At 37.4% G+C, this 20557-nt stretch overlaps 1 protein-coding gene across 1 annotated transcript in view; it reads right to left on the bottom strand.

The window, feature by feature from the left end:
• The window catches only part of SPINK5 (serine peptidase inhibitor Kazal type 5), a 73896-nt gene that overhangs the window by 6539 nt on the left and 46800 nt on the right, over window positions 1-20557 (bottom strand). Inside the window, exons 19-30 of the mRNA XM_002816050.3 lie at window positions 19388-19515; window positions 18348-18414; window positions 16797-16924; window positions 14826-14922; window positions 12723-12850; window positions 12229-12301; window positions 11148-11275; window positions 10911-10989; window positions 6801-6928; window positions 5916-5988; window positions 4901-5028; window positions 3664-3760 (exon numbers count right to left, since the gene is read on the bottom strand). Coding sequence (XP_002816096.2) covers window positions 3664-3760; window positions 4901-5028; window positions 5916-5988; window positions 6801-6928; window positions 10911-10989; window positions 11148-11275; window positions 12229-12301; window positions 12723-12850; window positions 14826-14922; window positions 16797-16924; window positions 18348-18414; window positions 19388-19515 — 1254 coding nt within the window. The remainder of the gene's footprint in view (window positions 1-3663; window positions 3761-4900; window positions 5029-5915; window positions 5989-6800; window positions 6929-10910; window positions 10990-11147; window positions 11276-12228; window positions 12302-12722; window positions 12851-14825; window positions 14923-16796; window positions 16925-18347; window positions 18415-19387; window positions 19516-20557) is intronic.

Genomic DNA, 20557 nt, shown 5'->3' with positions numbered 1-20557 from the left:
TTATATTACTGCTTTAAGGGATTAAAACAGATAATGCATGTAATTTCATGCTTAGCGCAGTATCTGTCACATACTAAGTGTTCAGTAAATTTTAATTGTCAGTATGTTTTCCACGGTAAAAAATATATGTATATTTTCCATGTAAAAGAAGAAACATATTTGCTCTTTGTAGTGTTTTGGAAGTATGAGTTTAATAATTAATGATAATTCCAAGAACTTGATTAGTTTTTTAAAAAGGCAAAAAGTAGAGCCAAAATATAAAAAAAGTATTCAAAAGCAAATAGGATGATGGAAAACTTAAATCCAATGGTATCAGTAATTACATAGAATATTAACAAGTAAGTACTCCAGTTAAAAGACAGAAATTATCTAACTGGAAGAACAAAAAGAATCAACTATATAATATTTATAAGAAATATATTTATAAGTAAAAGGATGAGTTCTAAATAACTCATGACTCAAAGTAATCATAGAATTTAGAAATGAAATGAATCACAAAGAAAATACAACCTATCAAATCCCAGCAGCCAAAGCAGTAATTTGGGGGAAAATTATAACTTTAATACATATATTAGAAAAGAAGGAGATTCTAAAACGGATGATCTAAACTTTCATCTGAAGGAGCTAGCCAATGATGAGCACAGAAAATTTTTTAAAATAAATAATAAAGAGGAGAAATTGATGAAACAGAAAACAGAACAAAGCCAAAAGTTAGCTGCTTGAAAAGAATAAGTTGATAATCTATTTGCAAAATTGACCAGAGTCAAGAAAACATATATTACCAATATTAGAGATAAAAGGTCATCACTATATGAGCTGTAGATATTAAAAGAATAATTTAGAAATGTTATAAATAACTATATGCCAAAAAATTTGACAACATAGATGAAATTAATAAATTCCTTGAAAACTACTTACTGAAAACAGATACAAAGACGACATAGAAAATTTAATAGTATTATATCTGTTAATACTCATTTTGGAGGAGTCAAGCAGTCTTTGTGTATTTGTTCCTTTGTTTTGATAAATGATTCAAACACCTAAATGAACTGCTTTAGATTGTGGTGAGTTCCATATTGGTATAAATATTCACGGAGAATTTAGATAAGTAACTTATATGTAACCCTGGCAAAGGTTAGACTCAACCAGATACGTCATTCGTATTTTTTCAGGTAACTGGTGCTATAATGTTCAAAAGGTACTACAATGTTCCTTACTCTCTCTCTCTTTTTATTTGTTTAACGTAGTACATCAACTCAAAAAATTCTGTTGACTCCACCTTCAAAACAGACCCAGTATCTTACCACCTCTCAAGAGCTCCACCACTATTAACATGGTATAAACCAGCATCATCTCTTCTGTAGACTACTGCAATAGCTAACTAGCTGTCCAGCCCTTGCCTCCCTGCAGTGTTTTCAATAGGTATCAGGCAAAGTTATTCCTTTAAAACATAAATCAAATCATATTAGTCTTCTCAAAACCTTCATTCAGAATATTAGGCAAAGTCTTTAAAATTGTCTACAAAACCCTTTATAACATGGCCTCCCATTAGCTTCCTGACTTCCTCTTCTACAGCTGAGGAAGCTCTATTTCAACACTAAACGCTTTGCTATGTTTTCTCCCTGGAATATGTTCTCCTCAGATATACCTACAGAATCAATACCCTTAGGTCTTGATGTAAATGTCACCTTCTGAGAGAGTTATTCTCTGTATATGTCACTTAAAATTGTATCCCCTCCCCATCTCAGAATTTACTGTACCATTTTTTTCTGCCTTATTTCCTCCTTGGCATTATTTTTTCATTTATTCATATTATTTATTGTATCTGCTTTTCCAATATGCTATGAACTTCATGTAGTGAGCACTATCTGTTTTGTTTATGGCTATTAACCTAGCATGCATAAATAATGCCTGGAGGCCGGACGCGGTGGCTCACGCCTATAATCCCAGCACTTTGGGAGGCCGAGGTGGGCGGATCACGAGGTCAGGAGATCGAGACCATCGTGGCTAACACGGTGAAATCCCGTCTCTACTAAAAATACAAAAAATTAGCGTGGTGGCGGGCACCTGTAGTCCCAGCTACTTGGGAGGCTGAGGCAGGAGAATGGCGTGAACTGCGGAGGCAGAGCTTGCAGTGAGCCGAGATCGCGCCACTGTTCTCCGGCCTGGGCGAAAGAGCGAGACTCCGTCTCAAAAAATAAATAAATAAATAAATAAATAAATAAATAAATAAATAACGCCTGGAAAAATAGCAGGTGCTCAGTAAGTATTTGTAGACTGACAAAAGGACTGCCGGCTTGATGAAAAAAATGAATAATGAAAGATTTATTTCTCCAAAAGAAATCTCAGCTCCAAAACAGACTAGCTTATAAGGGAGAATGAGGGGGCTACTGGTCTGCCGATGATATCTTATTTCTTGCTGCTATCACAGGTATGATCACTTTGTGACATTTCATTTAGCTGTTTACTTGCATATGTGCATTTCTTCTATGTAACCATTATACTTTAGTATTTAAAAAAAAAACAGATTTTGTTAATAGCTCTTCTCCATGCCTTTGGATCCCTGATGTGGAGCTCAATTTACCAGAAATATGTAATTAATGCATATTTCATGTATGTAACTCATCTATTACCCTAGTTGAATTGGGTGAATAATGAGGTAAAATTCATGTTTGATACCTTTCTTTCTCCTTTTCTGGGTCATCAGCCTGGGTGCTAAAATCTTCCTTTTAGGGCCCAGTCTGAGAATCTGCTTGATGATCTCATATCCTCTTTGCTCCTTTCTACTCCTCATCTTGCCAAGGCTCTACAAAGTAAATCCTATCATGCTAATGTACACTAATACTTACATTACTGGTGACCATCAGCTATGAGAGAGAGGAAGAGAGAGAGGTGGGGTCCTGTTCTGTCACCCAGGCTGGAGTGCAGTGGCACTATCATGGCTCATGGTAGCCTCGCCCTCCTGGGCTCAAGCCATCCTTCCACCTCAGCCTCCCAAGTAGCTGGAACTACAGGCACAAGGCACCATGCCCAGCTAATTTTTTTTTTTTTGTATGTTTTCTAGAGACAGAGTTTCACCATGTTGCCCACAGTGGTCTCAAACTCCTGGGGCCAAGGGATCTGCCCGCCTTGGCCTCCCATAGTGCTGGGGTTATAGGCATGAGCCACTGCACCCAGCTCAGCCTATATTTTAAACAAGAAATTTTAGCTACTCCGAATTGCTAATTTGCGGAAATTTATACCTGTGAGCATGCTTGGCATAGAGTTCCAGGATGTAGAAACGGATTTGGTTGGAGGAGGGAAATAAGCGGAAGCCAGGTGAGGAAGCTAAGAATACCAAGACGTATGCTAAAATTACAGAATTGAGACTACGTATTTTACCATATGTGAGATTAGTCACAATTATTCCACACACACATTGTAAATTTCAAAATGTACTAAATTGAAGCAGGGCAAATAATCTCAAAGGGCACAGGATAAGGCACTAATGAGAAATCCCAGAACTCTCACCAAGCATAAACTGCATATAGTCCTCAAAGGACTTCAGGCTGCACTGAATCAGCAAACCTCAGACCCTTCTATGAAAATAGCAAATAGCAACAGGTCAAAAAAAATCAAGAAAATTAAATTGATAAGTAGCTTTTCAGAAATAGTCCTCCTTACCAGAGAACTGAAAGAGTCTGGGCTGTCTTCCTCTTGAGAAGCTCTAACATGGGATGGCTTTTCTTGAAGTTTTGCCCTTTCCAAAGCTTCTGTTAGACTAGAGAAGAAAATAAAAAATAATTTAAAATAAGAAACAGTTCCCATAAATTCCAGTAAGAAGTTAAGCAATCCTCATAAAATATGACAGAGGCCAGGCATGCTAGTTCATGCCTGTAACCCCAACATTTTGGAAGGCATAGGCTGGCGAATCACCTGAGGTCAGGAGTTGGAGACCAGCCTGGCCAACATGGTGAAACTCCATCTCTACTAAAAATACAAAAATTAGCTGGGCATGGTGGTGCACACCTGTTATCCCAGCTACTCGAAAGGCTGAGGCAGGAGAATCTCTTGAACGCGGGAGGCAGAGGTTGCAGTGAACTGAGACCGCACCATTGCACTCCAACCTGGGCAACAGAGTGAGACTCTGTCTCAATAAATAAATAAATAAATAAATAAATAAATAAATAAATAAAACAGAATCACAGAACACTGAGATAGTGACCAGTATGACATATTAAGAAAAGTACACAATTAGGAGCTGGTTTAGAACTTTCATCACTTAACAGATGACAAGTGGGTTAATGTTCTTAAGTTTTGATTTTCTAGAACATAAAATGAGAGTAGTATTTGGTAATTCCCCCCTCAAAGAACACTCGCTATGAAAAGCTAAATAAATTTGATTACTGTTGTGTTCACAGTGTGCTTTACAACCATCGTCATCATCATCATCATCATCATCATTTATAATGTCCATTGGTCTCCATTTCTATTTGCTTTTTAGAATAACCTAGAAACTCTCTCTAAAAAACAAATTCCATAGCCCCAAGATTCTGATATAATATATTTTGGGGTGTAAAAATTTGAATTTATTTTTAAAGGCATCTCAATTGAGTCTGATCTAGTTGTGGAATAAAGATCTTGAAGAATTTCTTCTAATTATGATGCTGAAAGTTGAAAACAAATTGTTTAATGACACAGCTAGTATACATCTTGGTTAGAACTTACATAGGGAATTTCTGTCTCTAAGTCTCAGTGTTCTTTCTACTATATCAGGTGTTCTCAATTTGGGGGCTTTAATTCTAAAGACTTATTTTTAAAATCCCATGGGGTTCACAAATATACAAACTTATTCAATCAGCAGTTTCTAAAAATGCAGTTCCCCTGCTAGCTACAGGGGGAGCAGAATCCTCTTACTCACAAGACAGCTCTGCACATATAGCACTTGTTTGTATAGAACTTTCCATCAGCACCGTGCACTGGGTCATTCTCTCTAGGGCAGATGAGTTCATTGTTCCTTATATAGTTTCGAAATTCACTGCACTCATCCTAGAAAATGAGAAACGGAAAGTGAACGTGGCTTTGTCCCTTTTTGGCTTAGTGATTTTTTCAAACTTGGTTTTAGGAAGTCCTCTCTTAGCTCTGGGCTCAGACTCACTGTACTTATCCTGGCAACAGAGGCCAAGGAACGCACAGGTTGTCTAAATTTTGCATCCTCCGCTTCATTCTGAACCTGTCTGCACTGGTCCTGAAAAATGTAGGGAAACATAAAACAACACTTGATAGACCTTCCTGTTTTTTTCTCCCATTCTTCTATCCTTCCTTTCCCCATTTTCCCCATGAAGCATGCTTTTGACAAAAGGACAATTGCTCAGGGATCTAACTCTACAAATGTGATTGTTACGGTTAAAGAATTGAATGAAGATGTCTTCTTTGTAGTCTTGAAAAAGAAATAGAAAAGAAAGCATCACGCATGCACACTGCTGATTCTTTAATGCTGATAGAATCATCTGGTGAAAACAGAAGGGAAGCTAAAAGGGAGACTTAGATTGGTTTATATTGCCTGAGTTATTAAAATAGACATCAGCAAGCTACCCAAAGCCTTATTTCACACTTAAAGTGTCAAAGATAAGCATGCAGTTGAGTTGGTAAAGAATTTTACCCTCTACTTTTCAATCCATATTTCTCCCAAGGAGGAAAGACTAAAACAATAATTGACACACACTCTCAGAGAATTTTCGACAAAATCAAAAAAGGCATCAAACCCCCAAAGCCCCCCAAAAATCTTGTTGTGATCCAAAATGACAAGACAAGCAAAATCAATTTTCTTTGAAGTTAAGAGATTAATATCTTTATTATTCCCAAAACTGGAGAAGAATGCAAAATTATGAGGGTGAAAAATAAAATGGTTATTTTGGTATCTTTTAATAAATAACCTTTGCATTATTTGAGGGCTTGCTACTTGATTTCTCTTCATCTTTCTTTTTTCTTTCATTAGCTTCTTGATCACTGCAGAATAATAAAAAATAAAGATAGGGTAATTTTTCAAGGGTTGTTACTGAATTGTCTTTAACCAAGTATTTCTGCAATTCTAAACATTAGCAAATCTAACACTGTTTTCTTATACCTAAAAAAAATTCTAAGAATATTTTTTATAATATTCCAACTAATCAGTTCTGATTGTTGGAATTTTCATGATAATATATTTGTGACAATGCTATCAACTTTCATAGATGCTGTTACTATACTCTTACCCAGAAAAATATGATCCTAAAAGGTCTTTATTTTTCCTTAATATAATAGACTTAAGACTTTCATCTAGAAAGTTGCTATAATTCTCATTTTTACTTTTCCAATTAAATTATAACTAAACTCACAATTTTGATTGTTATTTACATAGGTATAATGCTTTGAAGTTCATAAACATTTTTAAAATGTCCTTGAATGTTATTTACATAGGTATAATGCTTTGAAGTTCATAAACATTTTAAAAATGTCCTTGAATCTCCACAAAACTATATTGTGCAGTCATTTTTCCCTCAGGAGGAACTGAGGCTCTGCACAATGAACTGGCCTGTCCCAGGTTACTTAATTGATAAGCTACCTCTTCCTACCCCAGAGGTTCCGGGTATGATTATGCTTCTCAACATCAAAATAAAAAAATCCTTGTGAAAGTGCTTTGGAAATTGTCTCTTCAAAAGAGAGGAGCTATCATATCATTAATGTGTGATGCCAAGTATCTTAGGTTTTAAAAGTAACAAGAACTAATTTCTGGCAAACAGGCACAACTATCAAATTTATTGATAAACCTTTTTACGTACAAGATGCTCTGACACATAGCACATTTATTGATGTGCATCTTGCCATATGGGCCTCGAACAGGGTTATTTTCTCTGGTGCAGATAAGCTTCCCATTTCTCTGCATGCTTCGAAATTCACGACACGGATCCTACCAACAGTAGCAAAAAAAGTTGTTACTGTCATGGTATAATCTTTCAAACCTGATAACTTGATTGACCGATTAGATATAAACTCATAACACAGGAAAAAAACAGAGAAAGTAAAATTTCAGAGAAGAAATATGTTTTAAAGGCACTTTATTCAATCTCTACCTATGAAGTTTGAATCTTCTCCATTGCATCTCTATCAAATGATTGTCTTGCCCTAATGGAATTTCACTAAAGCAGCCCATTCCTTTAAAAACTATATATATATGCAAGCAAGATCATATATATATATATATATATAGCACCACTGCACTCCAGGCTGGACAACAGAACAAGATTACATATATATAACAAGATTTTATATATATATAGATATAAGATATCTATATATATATATAATATATCTCTATATATAATCTTGTTATGTATATAATATAATCTTGTTATATATATATATATAATCTTGTTCTGTTGTCCAGCCTGGAGTGCAGTGATGCAATCATAGCTCATTGCAGCCTCCAACTCCTGGGCTCTAGCAACACTCCCACCTCATTCTGCTAAGTAGCTAGAACTACAGGCATGTGCCACCGTGCCTGGCTAATATTTTAAAATTTTTTGTAGAGACAGGAGTCTCTCTGTGTTGCCTGGGCTGCTCTCAAACTCCTGGCCTCAAGTGATCCTCTCACATTGGCCTCCCAAAGCACTGAGATTACAGGCATGAGCCTCCAATGCCCTGCCCCATCTCATTTTAATACATTTTCTATGAGGCAGAGCCCCAAACCTGTCTCCCTATGAATGCACTCAGTATTCCACACATAAAAAGTCTACTTCAAAAGCCCTGGAATGAACTAAATGACACTCTCCTGGCAAAACATAAAAACATGTAAACTTTCAGCTTCATTTCTCAACCACAATTTACCAAAAAAAACAAAAAAATTATCGTGCGAGGTGCTTTATTGTGTGGTTTAATAGATTTCCTTTAGTGGTTGTAAAAATCTTATAAGATAAATACTCATCATTCCCATTTTACAGATGAGAAAAATAAATCTCAGCGAAATTAATAAAGTCAGTGTTGAATTTGTGATCAGAAACCTGCTAACCACCAGGTTATACCTTTTTACTTATTTGCTTTTACAAGGCAGAGAATAAAACTCCTATGTGTGGATAAGTATATGGAGCTGCCTTTTGTGTTCATTGAAACATAATGATCATAAAAAGAAGCCAATAGAACCGAGTCTACAGACAGGATCTAGAATGTATTAAAATCTTCAGAGAGCTACAGAAGTCCCTGGAACTTCCTGTAAGCCCAAAGAGCCAAAGTGGTGATATGGAAACGTTACCTTAAAAAATAACACAGTAACCTAAATTGTACTTACCCTTCTTTCTTTAAATTGTGATGTCTGTAAACAAACAATTCCAGGCCTTACTTTTAATTGCAGCATTTTAAAAAATTCTCTGGAATTAAATACCTATCAACATATTAAATGTCTCACAACTACCATTTTCACAAATTACTGGAAGTATTTTATTTTCCAGGTGCTCACAATACCACATATGTTTATAATAGCACTCCTCTGACTGTATTGCAACCCTGCAATTCAGTCTTTGGCTCTTCTATTCATTAATTATGTGTAGTTAACTTCTCTTAAGTTTTCCTGAATTCTAAAAAATTGGAACAATATCACCACTGAATAGAATTTGGGGAGGTTTAAATATAATTATTGGTGAAACTTATTTAACTTTGCATGTGTAGATAAAACTGTAGTTCTCTATTTGACACACACACACATACACTCACACACAATCTCAATATTTTCTATTTATTTATTTATTTTTTGTTTTGTTTTGTTTTGTTTTTTATTATTTTATTTTATTTTATTTTATTATTTTTTTGCAGGAAAATTTTTTTTCTTTTTATTATTACTATTATTATTATTATTATTATTATTATTATACTTTAGGCTCTATGGTACATGTGCGCAACGTGCAGGTAAGTTACATATGTATACATGTGCCATGCTGGTGCGCTGCACCCACCAACTCGTCATCTAGCATTAGGTATATCTCCCAATGCTATCCCTCCCCCCTCCCCCCACCCCACAACAGTCCCCGAAGTGTGATGTTCCCCTTCCTGTGTCCATGTGTTCTCATTGTTCAATTCCCACCTATGAGTGAGAATATGCGGTGTTTGGTTTTTTGTTCTTGCAATAGTTTACTGAGAATGATGATTTCCAATTTCATCCATGTCCCTACAAAGGACGTGAACTCATCATTTTTTATGGCTGCATAGTATTCCATGGTGTATATGTGCCACATTTTCTTAATCCAGTCTATCATTGTTGGACATTTGGGTTGGTTCCAAGTCTTTGCTATTGTGAATAATGCCGCAATAAACATAAATGTGCATGTGTCTTTATTTTTTAAGACAAGTTCTTACTCTGTTGCCCAGGCTGGAGTGCAATAATGCTATCATAGCTCACTGCTGCCTTGAACTCATGGGCTTAAGTGATCCTCCCACCTTAACCTCCCAAGTAGCTAGAGTTACAGGTGTGCACCATCATGCTTGGCTATTTTTTTTTAATTATTATTATTTTGTAGAGACAGGGTCTCACTATGTTGCCCAGGCTGGTTTTGAACTCCTGGGCTCAAGCAATTCTCTTGCTCTGGTCTCCCAAAACACTGGAATTAAGAGTGAGTTACCACACCCTGCCTCCATATTTTCTTTATTTTTTTTTCACTCAGTATTTTCTATATATACATATACATAGCATTTTTTCTGTTCAAAATTTTTTAAATAAGGATCATAAAATTAAAAATTTACCAAGATTTTAAATAGATGTCCTTTAGAGATCATGTGAAGTTGTGCAAGAAAGTTATTTTCTCAAAGCCATTCATCTACCATAACGCACAACAGATATTCCCAAAATATTTTTAAATAATGATAATTACTATTAAGGTTTCATTTTCTTTAGTCACTACAGGCTTAATGAAAAGTTGCCCTACTAATAGGAAAAATCTTCCTAGGGAAATTTTACTATTTATCTTTTCAAATTGGAGTCCGTTGGTGGATTAAAAGACATTGTGCTGTGTATATTCTACGTGTTGGTGTTGTAGTGTTGAACACTATTTATAAAGACCAAAACTGAACACTAGGTGGCAATGAGATGCCAGATCAAGAATTTATTATCTCAAACTCCAACTTTTCTTCTTTTTCTTTTCTTTTTTTTTTTTGAGACAGAGTCTCGCTCTGTCGCCCAGGCTGCAGTGCAGTGGCGCGATCTCAGCTCACTGCAAGCTCCGCCTCCCGGGTTCACGCCATTCTCCTGCCTCAGCCTCCCAAGTAGCTGGGACTATAGGCGCCCGCCACCATGCCCAGCTAATTTTTTTGTACTTTTATTAGAGACGGGGTTTCACCGTGTTAGCCAGGATGGTGTCGATCTCCTGACCTCGTGATCTGCCCGCCTCGGCTTCTCAAAATGCTGGGATTACAGGCCTGAGCCACCGTACCTGGCCTCAAACTCCAAACTTTTGATACTGATTTTCTGTGTAATTGTTGGCATCTGATTGCTTGATATTTATTTGTTTAAAAAATTCAGAAACAGCAGAGTGCGATGGCTCATGTAATCCCAGCACTTTGGGAGGCTGAGACTTGAGCTCTGGCGGATCACTTGAGCTCAGGAGTTCGAGACCATCCTGAGCAAGAGCAAGACACTGTCTCGAAGGAAAGAAAAAATTCAAAAATGAAATTCACTGGCTAACTACAATAATTTGACAATTGTCACTGGTTCTACAATTGCATCAGAGTCACTCCTGGGGAACTGAAGAGCATGCTATTTATTTTCAAGATCTGGCCATGACTTCATTGTTTACCGTTATATCACCAATGATTGGGACAGAGTCAGCATTTCACGAATATTTGTTGAATAAATATACCATACAATGAACTAACTGAATTCAGGTATTACCATGTCTAACATCTATTACCTCTTTGTCATTGCTCCTTTCTCCTGTATTGCTCCTGTCTTCATCCTCTTTCTTTTTTTTTTCAGCTGCTTCCCTTTCCCTGCGGGGAAAACAATGAAACATTTCAATCAAACTGAACAAACGCCTCATTAATTACTAGATCTGCTTCTAAAACAATTGTCATTTTCTCAAACTGGTAAGAAATGATTATTGTACTTTAAGACTCACAGTCAAAAGCTCATTTTGAAACATACTCACAGTTTTTCCTTACACATAGTACACTTATTGCCATGTGTCTTGCCATCTGGACCCCGGACAGGGTCACTTTCTCGAGTGCAGATAAGTTTTCCATTTTTCATTTGGCTTCTAAACTCATCACATGTATCCTGAAAAGATGGGAAGATTATATTGGAAGTGCTGTTTTTACATACTATTTGATTGGATTTGAGAATCAGAGGATTTCTTTCCAAGAGTCCGGCAGCCATGTAACCTTGCTGTGGTAGGCAAAATAATGGCCCACAGAGAGAGACGTCTATGTTCTAATTCCTGGATCCTCCAAATATGTTGCTTTACGTGGCAAGGAGGAATTATGGTTGAATATGGAATTAAGATTGCTAATCAGTTGAATTTAAAATGGGGAAGTTACCCTGGATTATCCAAGTGGGGCCCATGTAATCGCAAAGGTTCTTACTCATGAAAGAGAGAGGCAGCGGCATGACAGTCAGTGTGAGAATGATACAGCATAAGAAGGACTTGACTGGCCATCACTGGCTTCAGGGTGGCCACAAGCCAAGGAATACAGGTAGCTTCTAGAAGTTAGAGAAAGCAAAGAAACAGATCCTCACCTAGAGCCTCCACAAAGGAATGCAGCATTACCGACACCTTGGTTTTAGCACAATCAGACCATTTAAAACTTATGGAATCCAGAAATATAAGATAATAAATTTGTGTTATTTTAAGCATCTGCTTATAGTAACTAGTTACACTAGCAGCAAAATAATACAAAAACAAAAATAAATCCCAGTATACTTGCAAAACCTCATTTTCCCTATCTATGAAATAAGGTTAAAAGGCCATATTTGACCAGGCTGTTGAAATAATTAAATAAACTATTATTTATAAAAATGCCTTGTAAAGTGTCAGACTTAAAGACGTCCACTTGGCATTAGGTTTCTTCACTGAACAAGTTATCAGTGATAGTCACTGATAACTTGGTAACTCCTGACCTTCTAAGGGCAAGCTCTAGCTTGATCATGCTGACACCTTCTTCTATAGTTTTGATTGCCAACTGTTGACTCACAGAAAGACCATTCTTGCCAAAACCCAAATAATAACTCACCTTCCCTGATTCTGATCCAGTCCCATTTGATCTGGAGCGAGAATAATCATTTTTTCTCTTTGCTTCTTTTTCCCTGGAGGAGAAAAAAGTGAATATTCGTCTTGTTAACAAATATTGACCCTGGATTATGCAGTAAGTGTGTCCTGTGCAAATGACAAGAAGTCAGCTTTCTTCAACTGTGCTGGTCAATGATTCCAAATGGCCATGACAAAGTCTTCCTAGGATTCTGGCACAATAAAGAACAAGGGTCTATCATGATAGCACTTAGAGTTCACAGAATTGTAATAGAAAATGCAATAGAAATCAGCCACTTGGTTAACTCCCCTTCCTAAGGCTCATTGTTCCTTAGAGAACGCAAGAGAAAAAAATAGAATATTTGGAAATTAACAAAAAGAATAATTTGCATGGAAGGAGCCATAGCAAATGAGAAATAGCCATTCATTCAAGAGGAATGTGACTATGTTTTAGACATGCCTGTTGAGAGAAATACTTACAATTTTGCTTTACACATGGTACATTGATTGTTGTACGATTTGCCATCAGCATCACGTACAGGATCACTCTCCCGAGTACAGCTGAGTCTTCCATTTTTCATTTGTTCCCGATACTCAGCACATTTGTCCTGAAAACAGAGAAGAATGAAGAGCCCCTGTATTACTTAGTCTACTGTATTCTTAGTAAATGTTTTTAACAATCTGAGTAAGAGAAGTTCTTTCACCTCTCTTTATAAGAAACATAACATTGCTGGGTGCGGTGGCTCACGCCTGTAATCCCAGCACTTTGGGAGGCCAAGATGGCTGGATCATGAGGTCAGGAGTTCAAGACCAGCCTGGACAACATGGTGAAATCCTGTCTCTACTAAAAATACAAAAATTAGCTGGGCATGGTGGCGGGTGCCTGTAATCACATCTACTTGGAAGGCTGAGGCAGGAGAATCGTTTGAACCCGGGAGGCAGAAGTTGCAGTGAGCCAAGATTGCTCCATTGCACTCCAGCCTGGGTGACTGGGTGAGACTCCATCTCAAAAAAACAAACAAACAAAAAAAAACCTAACATCTAGGTCTAGTATCTACAGAGAAAAGGGGACCAGAATCACCCATGTTCTACTTATAAGAGATGAGTTGTCATGGCAACTAATGTTGCTTTTAAGGATCTACACAAGGAAATTATAAATATGATTGAATTTAACAGCATATGTTAAATGTCAGCAAACTACAGTTTCCCCTTGGTGCACTTGGGGGATTGGTTCCAGGATCAAAATCCATGTATACTGAAATCTGTCAGTTGGCCCTGTACAACTCACCTATACAAAAAGTTAGCCCTCCATATATGCAGGTTTCACATCCCACAAATCCTGTATTTTTTATCTAAGTTTGGTTGAAAAAAAATTAAGTACTAATGGACCTGGGAAGTTCAAATCCATGTTGTTCAAGGGTCAATTGTATAGCCCACAGGGAAGATCTTTCCTGCTGCCTGTTCTTACACATAAAGTTTTACTGAAACACATCCTCACTCATTTATTCAGGTATTTTTTTTTTTTTTTGCTTCTTTCCCACAACAGTGGCAGAGTAAAATAGTTGCAGCAGACATCATATGACCCACAAGGCCCACATTGCTTAAAATATTTAGCTGGCCTTATACAGAAAAAAATGTACAGGTCTCTAGTGCAGATAGAAGAGAGAGAAAAATGCTGGAGGAAAACCCAAAGTTACGCAAAATGTCAAGGAAGGTAGGTTTGACCAAGTTATGAACAAGACACACAAAATGTCTATCAGACAATTCTAATCAACAGGGCTACTCCTTAAAAGGGAGAACTCAGCCTCCTAAAGCAAAAAAGATGGGAAAAAACAGAACAGCCAGAGTTTATCAAAGGTAAATATTGGGCCTTTGTCAGATTTGGAAGTGAAGACATGGTTTTGATATTCCAAGGTTGTAAAAAGATAAATAAGGTGACTGCAATTTTATGAAACTGTGTTCAGAGACCCAAGGAGTGACCTTATGTGCAACATTGCCATGCTGACACTTAAAAATGCCTCAAGAAACATGCTAAACCTTTGCCTAAATTATTTTCTTTTATCCCTGGAAGAGTACTGCTAAATCAGGGAAAGTAGAATTCAGTGAGAGGAAGTAATTTACTCAATGTCTCACAAGTCCAGATAGTAGGGGCAGAATCATACCCCAATCTGACTCCAAAGCCTGTGCTCTTTTGTCCTATCATGCTGCCTTGGATCAACAGAAAAGACACCTCAAAAAAGTGGCTCTGTCCAAGGCAAGAAAGAATAATGAAAGAAAATGAAGAGCATGTGATGCTGATGAGAACGATTATTGATATGAGGTCTAGATTACCGTAAAGAGGGCTCAGGAGACTGGGATAAGGTCATTACATATTGTTAATTATTTTGAGGTGTAAAGAAATCCAAATGAACCCTGGAGCAGTGAAAATGTGCTGATAGCTTACCCTGCAACCTTAAGGAGAAGCTTCTCTGTTCTCCCAAGGACTCAGCACTGCCTTTACCACAGACGATACATGCTATGTCATAGTCCTATTGTCAAGGAGCTGAGCCTGCCCCAGTTATTGAAATTAGAGGTTGCTCTCACCTTAGTGTTTCCTCCTCCACCACCACTGGAACCATGTCCTACAGCATTTCTCTGATCTTCCTCTTCTTTCCTCTTTCTTTCCTCATCTTCTTTCTGGCTGGAAATTAGAAAGTGGGAGGTAGGGAACAATAGATTACAGAGAGTGGTGTGCATTTCTTTGAGTTTCTCATTATATGAACAAATCACATATGTATAGAATTATCGAGCATTGAGTTAACATCTACTATGCTGCAGGCCTTCTCTAAAAATAAAAATATAAATTATATGGAGTCCTTTGCCAGGAAGGGGGTCTCATTAAAATAAAAGAACACCACATATATATCACCATAAACAAGACAAGGTGAGTAAAGCTGGGTGTGTTGGCTCACACCTGTAATCTCAGCACTCTGGAAGGCTGAGGTGAGTGGATCCCTGAGGTCAGGAGTTCGAGACAAGTCTGGCCAACATGGTGAAACCCTGTCTCTACTAAAAATACAGGAATTAGCTGGGCGTGGTGGTACATGCCTGTAACCCCAGCTACTAGGGAGGCTGGGGCAGGAGAATCACTTGAATCCAGGAGGCGGAAGTTGCAGTGAGCCAGGATCGCACCACTGCACTTCAGTGTGGATGACAGAGTGAGATTCCATAAGAAAAAAAAAGACAAGGTGAGTAATTAACTAACACTTCATAAATGTTCACTGGGGATCTCCAGATGTGTTTATCACAATACCTAATGTTCAAGAGGCCCCAAAAATCATTATCTTCTCTACCAAATGTATTCTTTCTCCTGGATTTTCTACCTTTCACAAAAAAAAAACGCAAAACTGTGGAATCATCTCTAATTGCTTACTGTCCTTCAGCTTGCATAGCTGTCGCCACATGACATTGACTTCACCTTCACAGCATCCCCCACCTTGATCCACTCGCCTTCTAGCCTACCTCCTTGCTCTGAGTAGCTGCCTCTTCCTGGGTTATTTATTGCAGCTCCTCCCTCTACATGAGTAGCAATTTTAAGTTTAGTACTTTCTTTCTCTTTTTCTCCTGTTTGCTGCTAACAAATGAATCTTCCTAAAGGAACAATATTTATGCCACTTACTGTCCTATCTGAACAATTTTTGCAGCTTCTCATTACATGTAGAATTGACCTCAAAACCTTTGGTGTGCATTCAAGGTTGATAAAGTTGGTAAGTTCTGACTAAACTAAATGACTTGCTTTTTTCCTAATTTTAGATCCTTACTCTTGCTGTTCCCCTCTTCTCCTCTTATTACTTTCTGTCATGTCCACATTTTATCCAAATTATAAGGTCTAGTTTTATCCCACCATAAAACTTTCTATTAACTGTCCCTTTCTTGAAGTACCGTAACATACTACAGACAAATTTTTCATTCAACAGTTCCTCCTTTGTATTATATTATCTTATGTCCGTGACTAATCTCAGTGGACTATATGATTTGTGAGAAGATTGTCTATTTCATTCACTTTTGTATAATCATTATACACGTTATACACATTGTACATTGTAGATGTTTGGTAAATGCTATTGAATGACTTGAATATTCTAGGTGTACTTCCAAACTTTGTATAAAGACCTACTTTTAATTTTTTGAAAATGTGTTATTTTCAACAATGTAGGTAAGGGCTTTGACATTAAAATCTGTGTGTTTTCTTTCCAACGTGAATTGCGAGATAATCCAGAGAAAGGATCCACCTGATAGCAAATAACTTAAGAATTTTATCAAGGAAGTGTGATCTACTGGCAGGGTCTACCCCAGAACTAACAGAGAATGTAATAGCTTAGCTGTATATTTTTTTATTTCTAGAACTGTGCATCTTGGCCATTATAAAGAAAAGATTTATTTCAAATGCTTTACAGATAACCTTCTGTTTCTATTACATGTAAGGAAAGGACAAACACAATACATATTATTTGCCTGGCTCATTGCTTCCCCAATTCCACCATCCCACAGTAGCAGTTTTCTTTGTGCACTCACAAGACTGCCTTACACATGGCACACTTGTTGCCATGGGTCTTGCCATCTGGGCCACGCACAGGATCATTTTCTCTTGTGCAGAAAAGTTTTCCATTTTGCAAAAGACTCCGAAATTCATCACATGTCTCCTAAAAGGAAAAGAAAAGGAGAAAGCTTGAGTATCTTCTGGGAAATTAGTTTATTGGGTTCCTACTAAGTGCTTTATGGAAAAAAAAAAAAAGAGAAAATGACCTGAGAACTTTTTTTTCTGGCAATTATAGTGTTCAATTTCTATTAAACACAAAGGACTTAAGAAGGTGGCTCTATTTCTTTTTCCTTGATAGCCCCAAAATCCAGACTAAACCTGCAACCATACACAAGACTCTCAATAAACTTAGTTCTCTGATGACTGGGCACACTCCTTGTTTAGGGTTACATGAGAAATTGAGACAGAATAAGCAATCACTTATGATCAAAGAGTTAATTACAAATGGCAATTACAATTGATTTTGTATTTTATTCTGGATTCTTTAGTTCAAGTTGAAATTCAGTGAGGATGAAAGAGGGAATTTTTCTCCTAGCTCAGCTTAAAGGTTCATTGCCAGATCCCCTAACTAGTTATATTTAGCAAAAGAAAAATAATATGAGAGGAGAGTTTGTCTGTAGTAGTAATGTGAAATCAGAAATTAGCTCATACTGAAGAATTTTCTCTTCTAGATGTTGAAGAGTTAATCTATTTTTCATATGAACTGCTATTATTTTTAAATTTAGAATTACAACTGTGCAATACAACTGTAAACAAGCCAAACATACAGAATTCCAGGGCAATACTTCTTTAGAGGTTATTTTTAATATCAATAGTCTTTGATGGGGGCAGGGAATTGACCACAACCTGGAATAAACTACTTGGAGCCATCCTTTTTGAATCCAAGAAAACATTATTTGGGGATGCTAATTTTTAATCTTTTTCCTAAATGCTGGCACCAAAATGTAACCACAGGTAAAGCAAGGAACACATGTGTTCCCCAAATGTGGTAATCCAAAAACAAATAGTGTACTAGAAAGAAGGCTGGCTTTGGTATCAGGAAGTCTAGGATTGAATTCTATTGTTCCAGAACTTTGAAATATGAAGATATTGGTACTGATACTCATACTCCCACTAACTTTATATGCAAGTTCTTCTTTTTCTCTGAATTTTAAATGTTAATATTAATATATGGGAACAGAATAAATCAGGGGTTTGCAAACTGTGACCTGTGAGCAACATCTGGCCAGCCATTTGTTTTTATAAATAAAATTGTATTGGTGTCAGCCATGCCCATATGTTTGTATACAGTCTAGGGCTGTTTTAGAGTCACAACAGCCAAGTTGAGTAGTTGTGACAGAGATTATATGGCCACAAAAACAGAAATATCTGCTATCTGTTCCGTTAAGAAAAAGTTTCTCAATCCCTGGACTAAATGATCCCCTAGTTCCCTCACAACTGGGGTTTGAGTAATTCCATAGTTATTTTTACAGAGATACTGCAAAACCTCATCCTTTCATTGCAGTATAAACATTCAGGATTACTACCTTTTCAGCTTCTCTTTTGACTTTTGCTCTGGGTTCAGCTCTTTCTTTTTCTTTTGCTTCTTGCTGGCTATAAGAAAAGGGAGGACAAAACAGTCATTCCTAGCACCCAATACACACTACCCTAAAGGAGACATGTCTCTACATAAAAATGGTCCATTACTTCTATACCTCCACCAACTTAGCTTTGGAGTGGAAAGGTAAACACACACCTCTCTATATCATTGTTCTTGTCCTTTTGTTTGTTTGTTTGTTTGTTTGTTTTTTGAGATGGAGTCTCGCTCTGTCACCAGGCTGGAGTGCAGTGACGCAATCTTGGCTCACTGAAACCTCCTTCTCCTGGGTTCAAGCAATTCTCCTGCCTCAGCCTCCCAAGTAGCTGGGACTACACGCGTGCACCACCATGCCCAGCTAATTTTTATATTTTTAGTAAAGATGGGGTTTCACCATGTTGGCCAGGGTGGTCTTGATCTCTTGACCTCGTGATCTGCCTGCCTCAGCCTCCCAAAGTGCTGGAATTAAAGGCATGAGCCACCACACCCAGCTGTTCTTGTTCTTAATGTTGTTTAAAGAATAAGACATACATGCCATAGCAAACCAGTAAAGAAACTTCTATGACTATATCTCTTTTGAAAAATAAAGATGTTGTTCTTCTCCCCAGAAATAATCTAAGATATCAATTAGATGTTAACTCATTTTCAATTTATTAGCACCTAATGATTACACCTTTGGATTATTTGACAGTGACTTATGCTTGCAGAGAACAGAAGTCCTAGTCCTTTTATGCCATTAACTCCAGTGTGATTTTGCTCTTAGCACATGGTCCTTTCTTGATGGTGATTCAAGTACCTCTCAGACTATTGAAGAACACCAGAAATAAATGGGCTGAGTATATGGCTTTATAATAGTAAATTTCCAAACTCAGTGCAAAGACAGCCTTTATTATCTACCTCCTGGAGAAAACTTCCAATGTCACCCCTCTTGCCCACCCGATGCTGATCTTCTCCCACACTCAGTAGCAGCAGTGGCTGCTGCCCACTCACAAGAAGGCTTCACACATGGAGCAGGTGTTGCCGTGGATTTTCCCATCTAGACCCTCAATAGGATCATTCTCTCTGGTACAGGGGAGTCGTCCATTCCTCACATAATGACGATATTCACTGCACAGCTCCTGCCAAATGAAGCAGGTTTTAAGAATCCAATAACTAAACACTAGAAATCTTCCTCCACATTACCTCTTTAAAAACTAAAACATAATGATTGCATGGAAAAGGTGATGTTGAAGGTTGATAGTAACCAAAATGCTTTTCAGAGAACTAGGTCACACATTTGGAACATGGATTGCTGTTATTTATCTCATTAGAAAACCTTCAGGTCACATATTATTCTGCACTAGGCACTGTGAAAGATACAGAGAAGAATGACGTATGGCCTCTTAAATTGGTAAAGGAATTTGTAGTATACAGAATAATACCGTTCCACCAAATACGTCTAAGTCTTAATACTTGAGACCTGAGAATATGCTACCTTACATGGCAAAAAGGGTTTTTCAGATATAATTAAGTTAATAACCTTGAAATGAAGAGATTATCCTGTATTGCCATAATGGGCTCAATGTAAGGCTCAATCACAAGGATCAGTCCTTAAAACTGCAAGAGCGAGATGGAAGACAGAGTGAGAGAGAGATGTAACCACAGAAGAACAGTCAGAGAGATATAACATTGCTGGCTTTGTAGATAGAGAAGGGGGTCCAAGAACCAAGGAACATGGACGGCCTCTAGATCTGGAGAAAAAGAGTTGGCTTGTCCCCTGCAGACTCCAGAAAAGTAATACAGCTCTGCCAACCCTTTGATTTTAGCTCAGTGAGATCCTTTTTAGCCTTCTAACCTACGAAATAAGATAAGAAGTTTATGTTATTGTTGTTGTTTTCATTGTTTTTTAGTTTTATTTTGTTTTATTTTACTTTAAGTTCTGGGACATGTTCAGAGCATGCAGGTTTGTTACATAGGTATACATGTGCCATGGTGGTTTGCTGCACCTATCAACCCGTCATCTAGGTTTTTAGCCCCCTCAGGCATTAGATATTTATCCTAATGTTCTCCCTCCCCTTTCCCCCAGTCCCCAAACAGGCCCCAGTGTGTGACGTTCCCCTCCCTGTGTCCATGTGTTCTCATAAGTGGGAGTTGAACAATGAGAAGTTTATGTTGTTTTAA

This window comes from Pongo abelii, chromosome 4 (genome assembly GCF_028885655.2).
Source record: "Pongo abelii isolate AG06213 chromosome 4, NHGRI_mPonAbe1-v2.0_pri, whole genome shotgun sequence".
Lineage (NCBI taxonomy): Eukaryota > Metazoa > Chordata > Mammalia > Primates > Hominidae > Pongo > Pongo abelii.
Note: the sequence above shows the minus strand (reverse complement) of the source record. Positions and strands in the feature narration are given on the sequence as shown.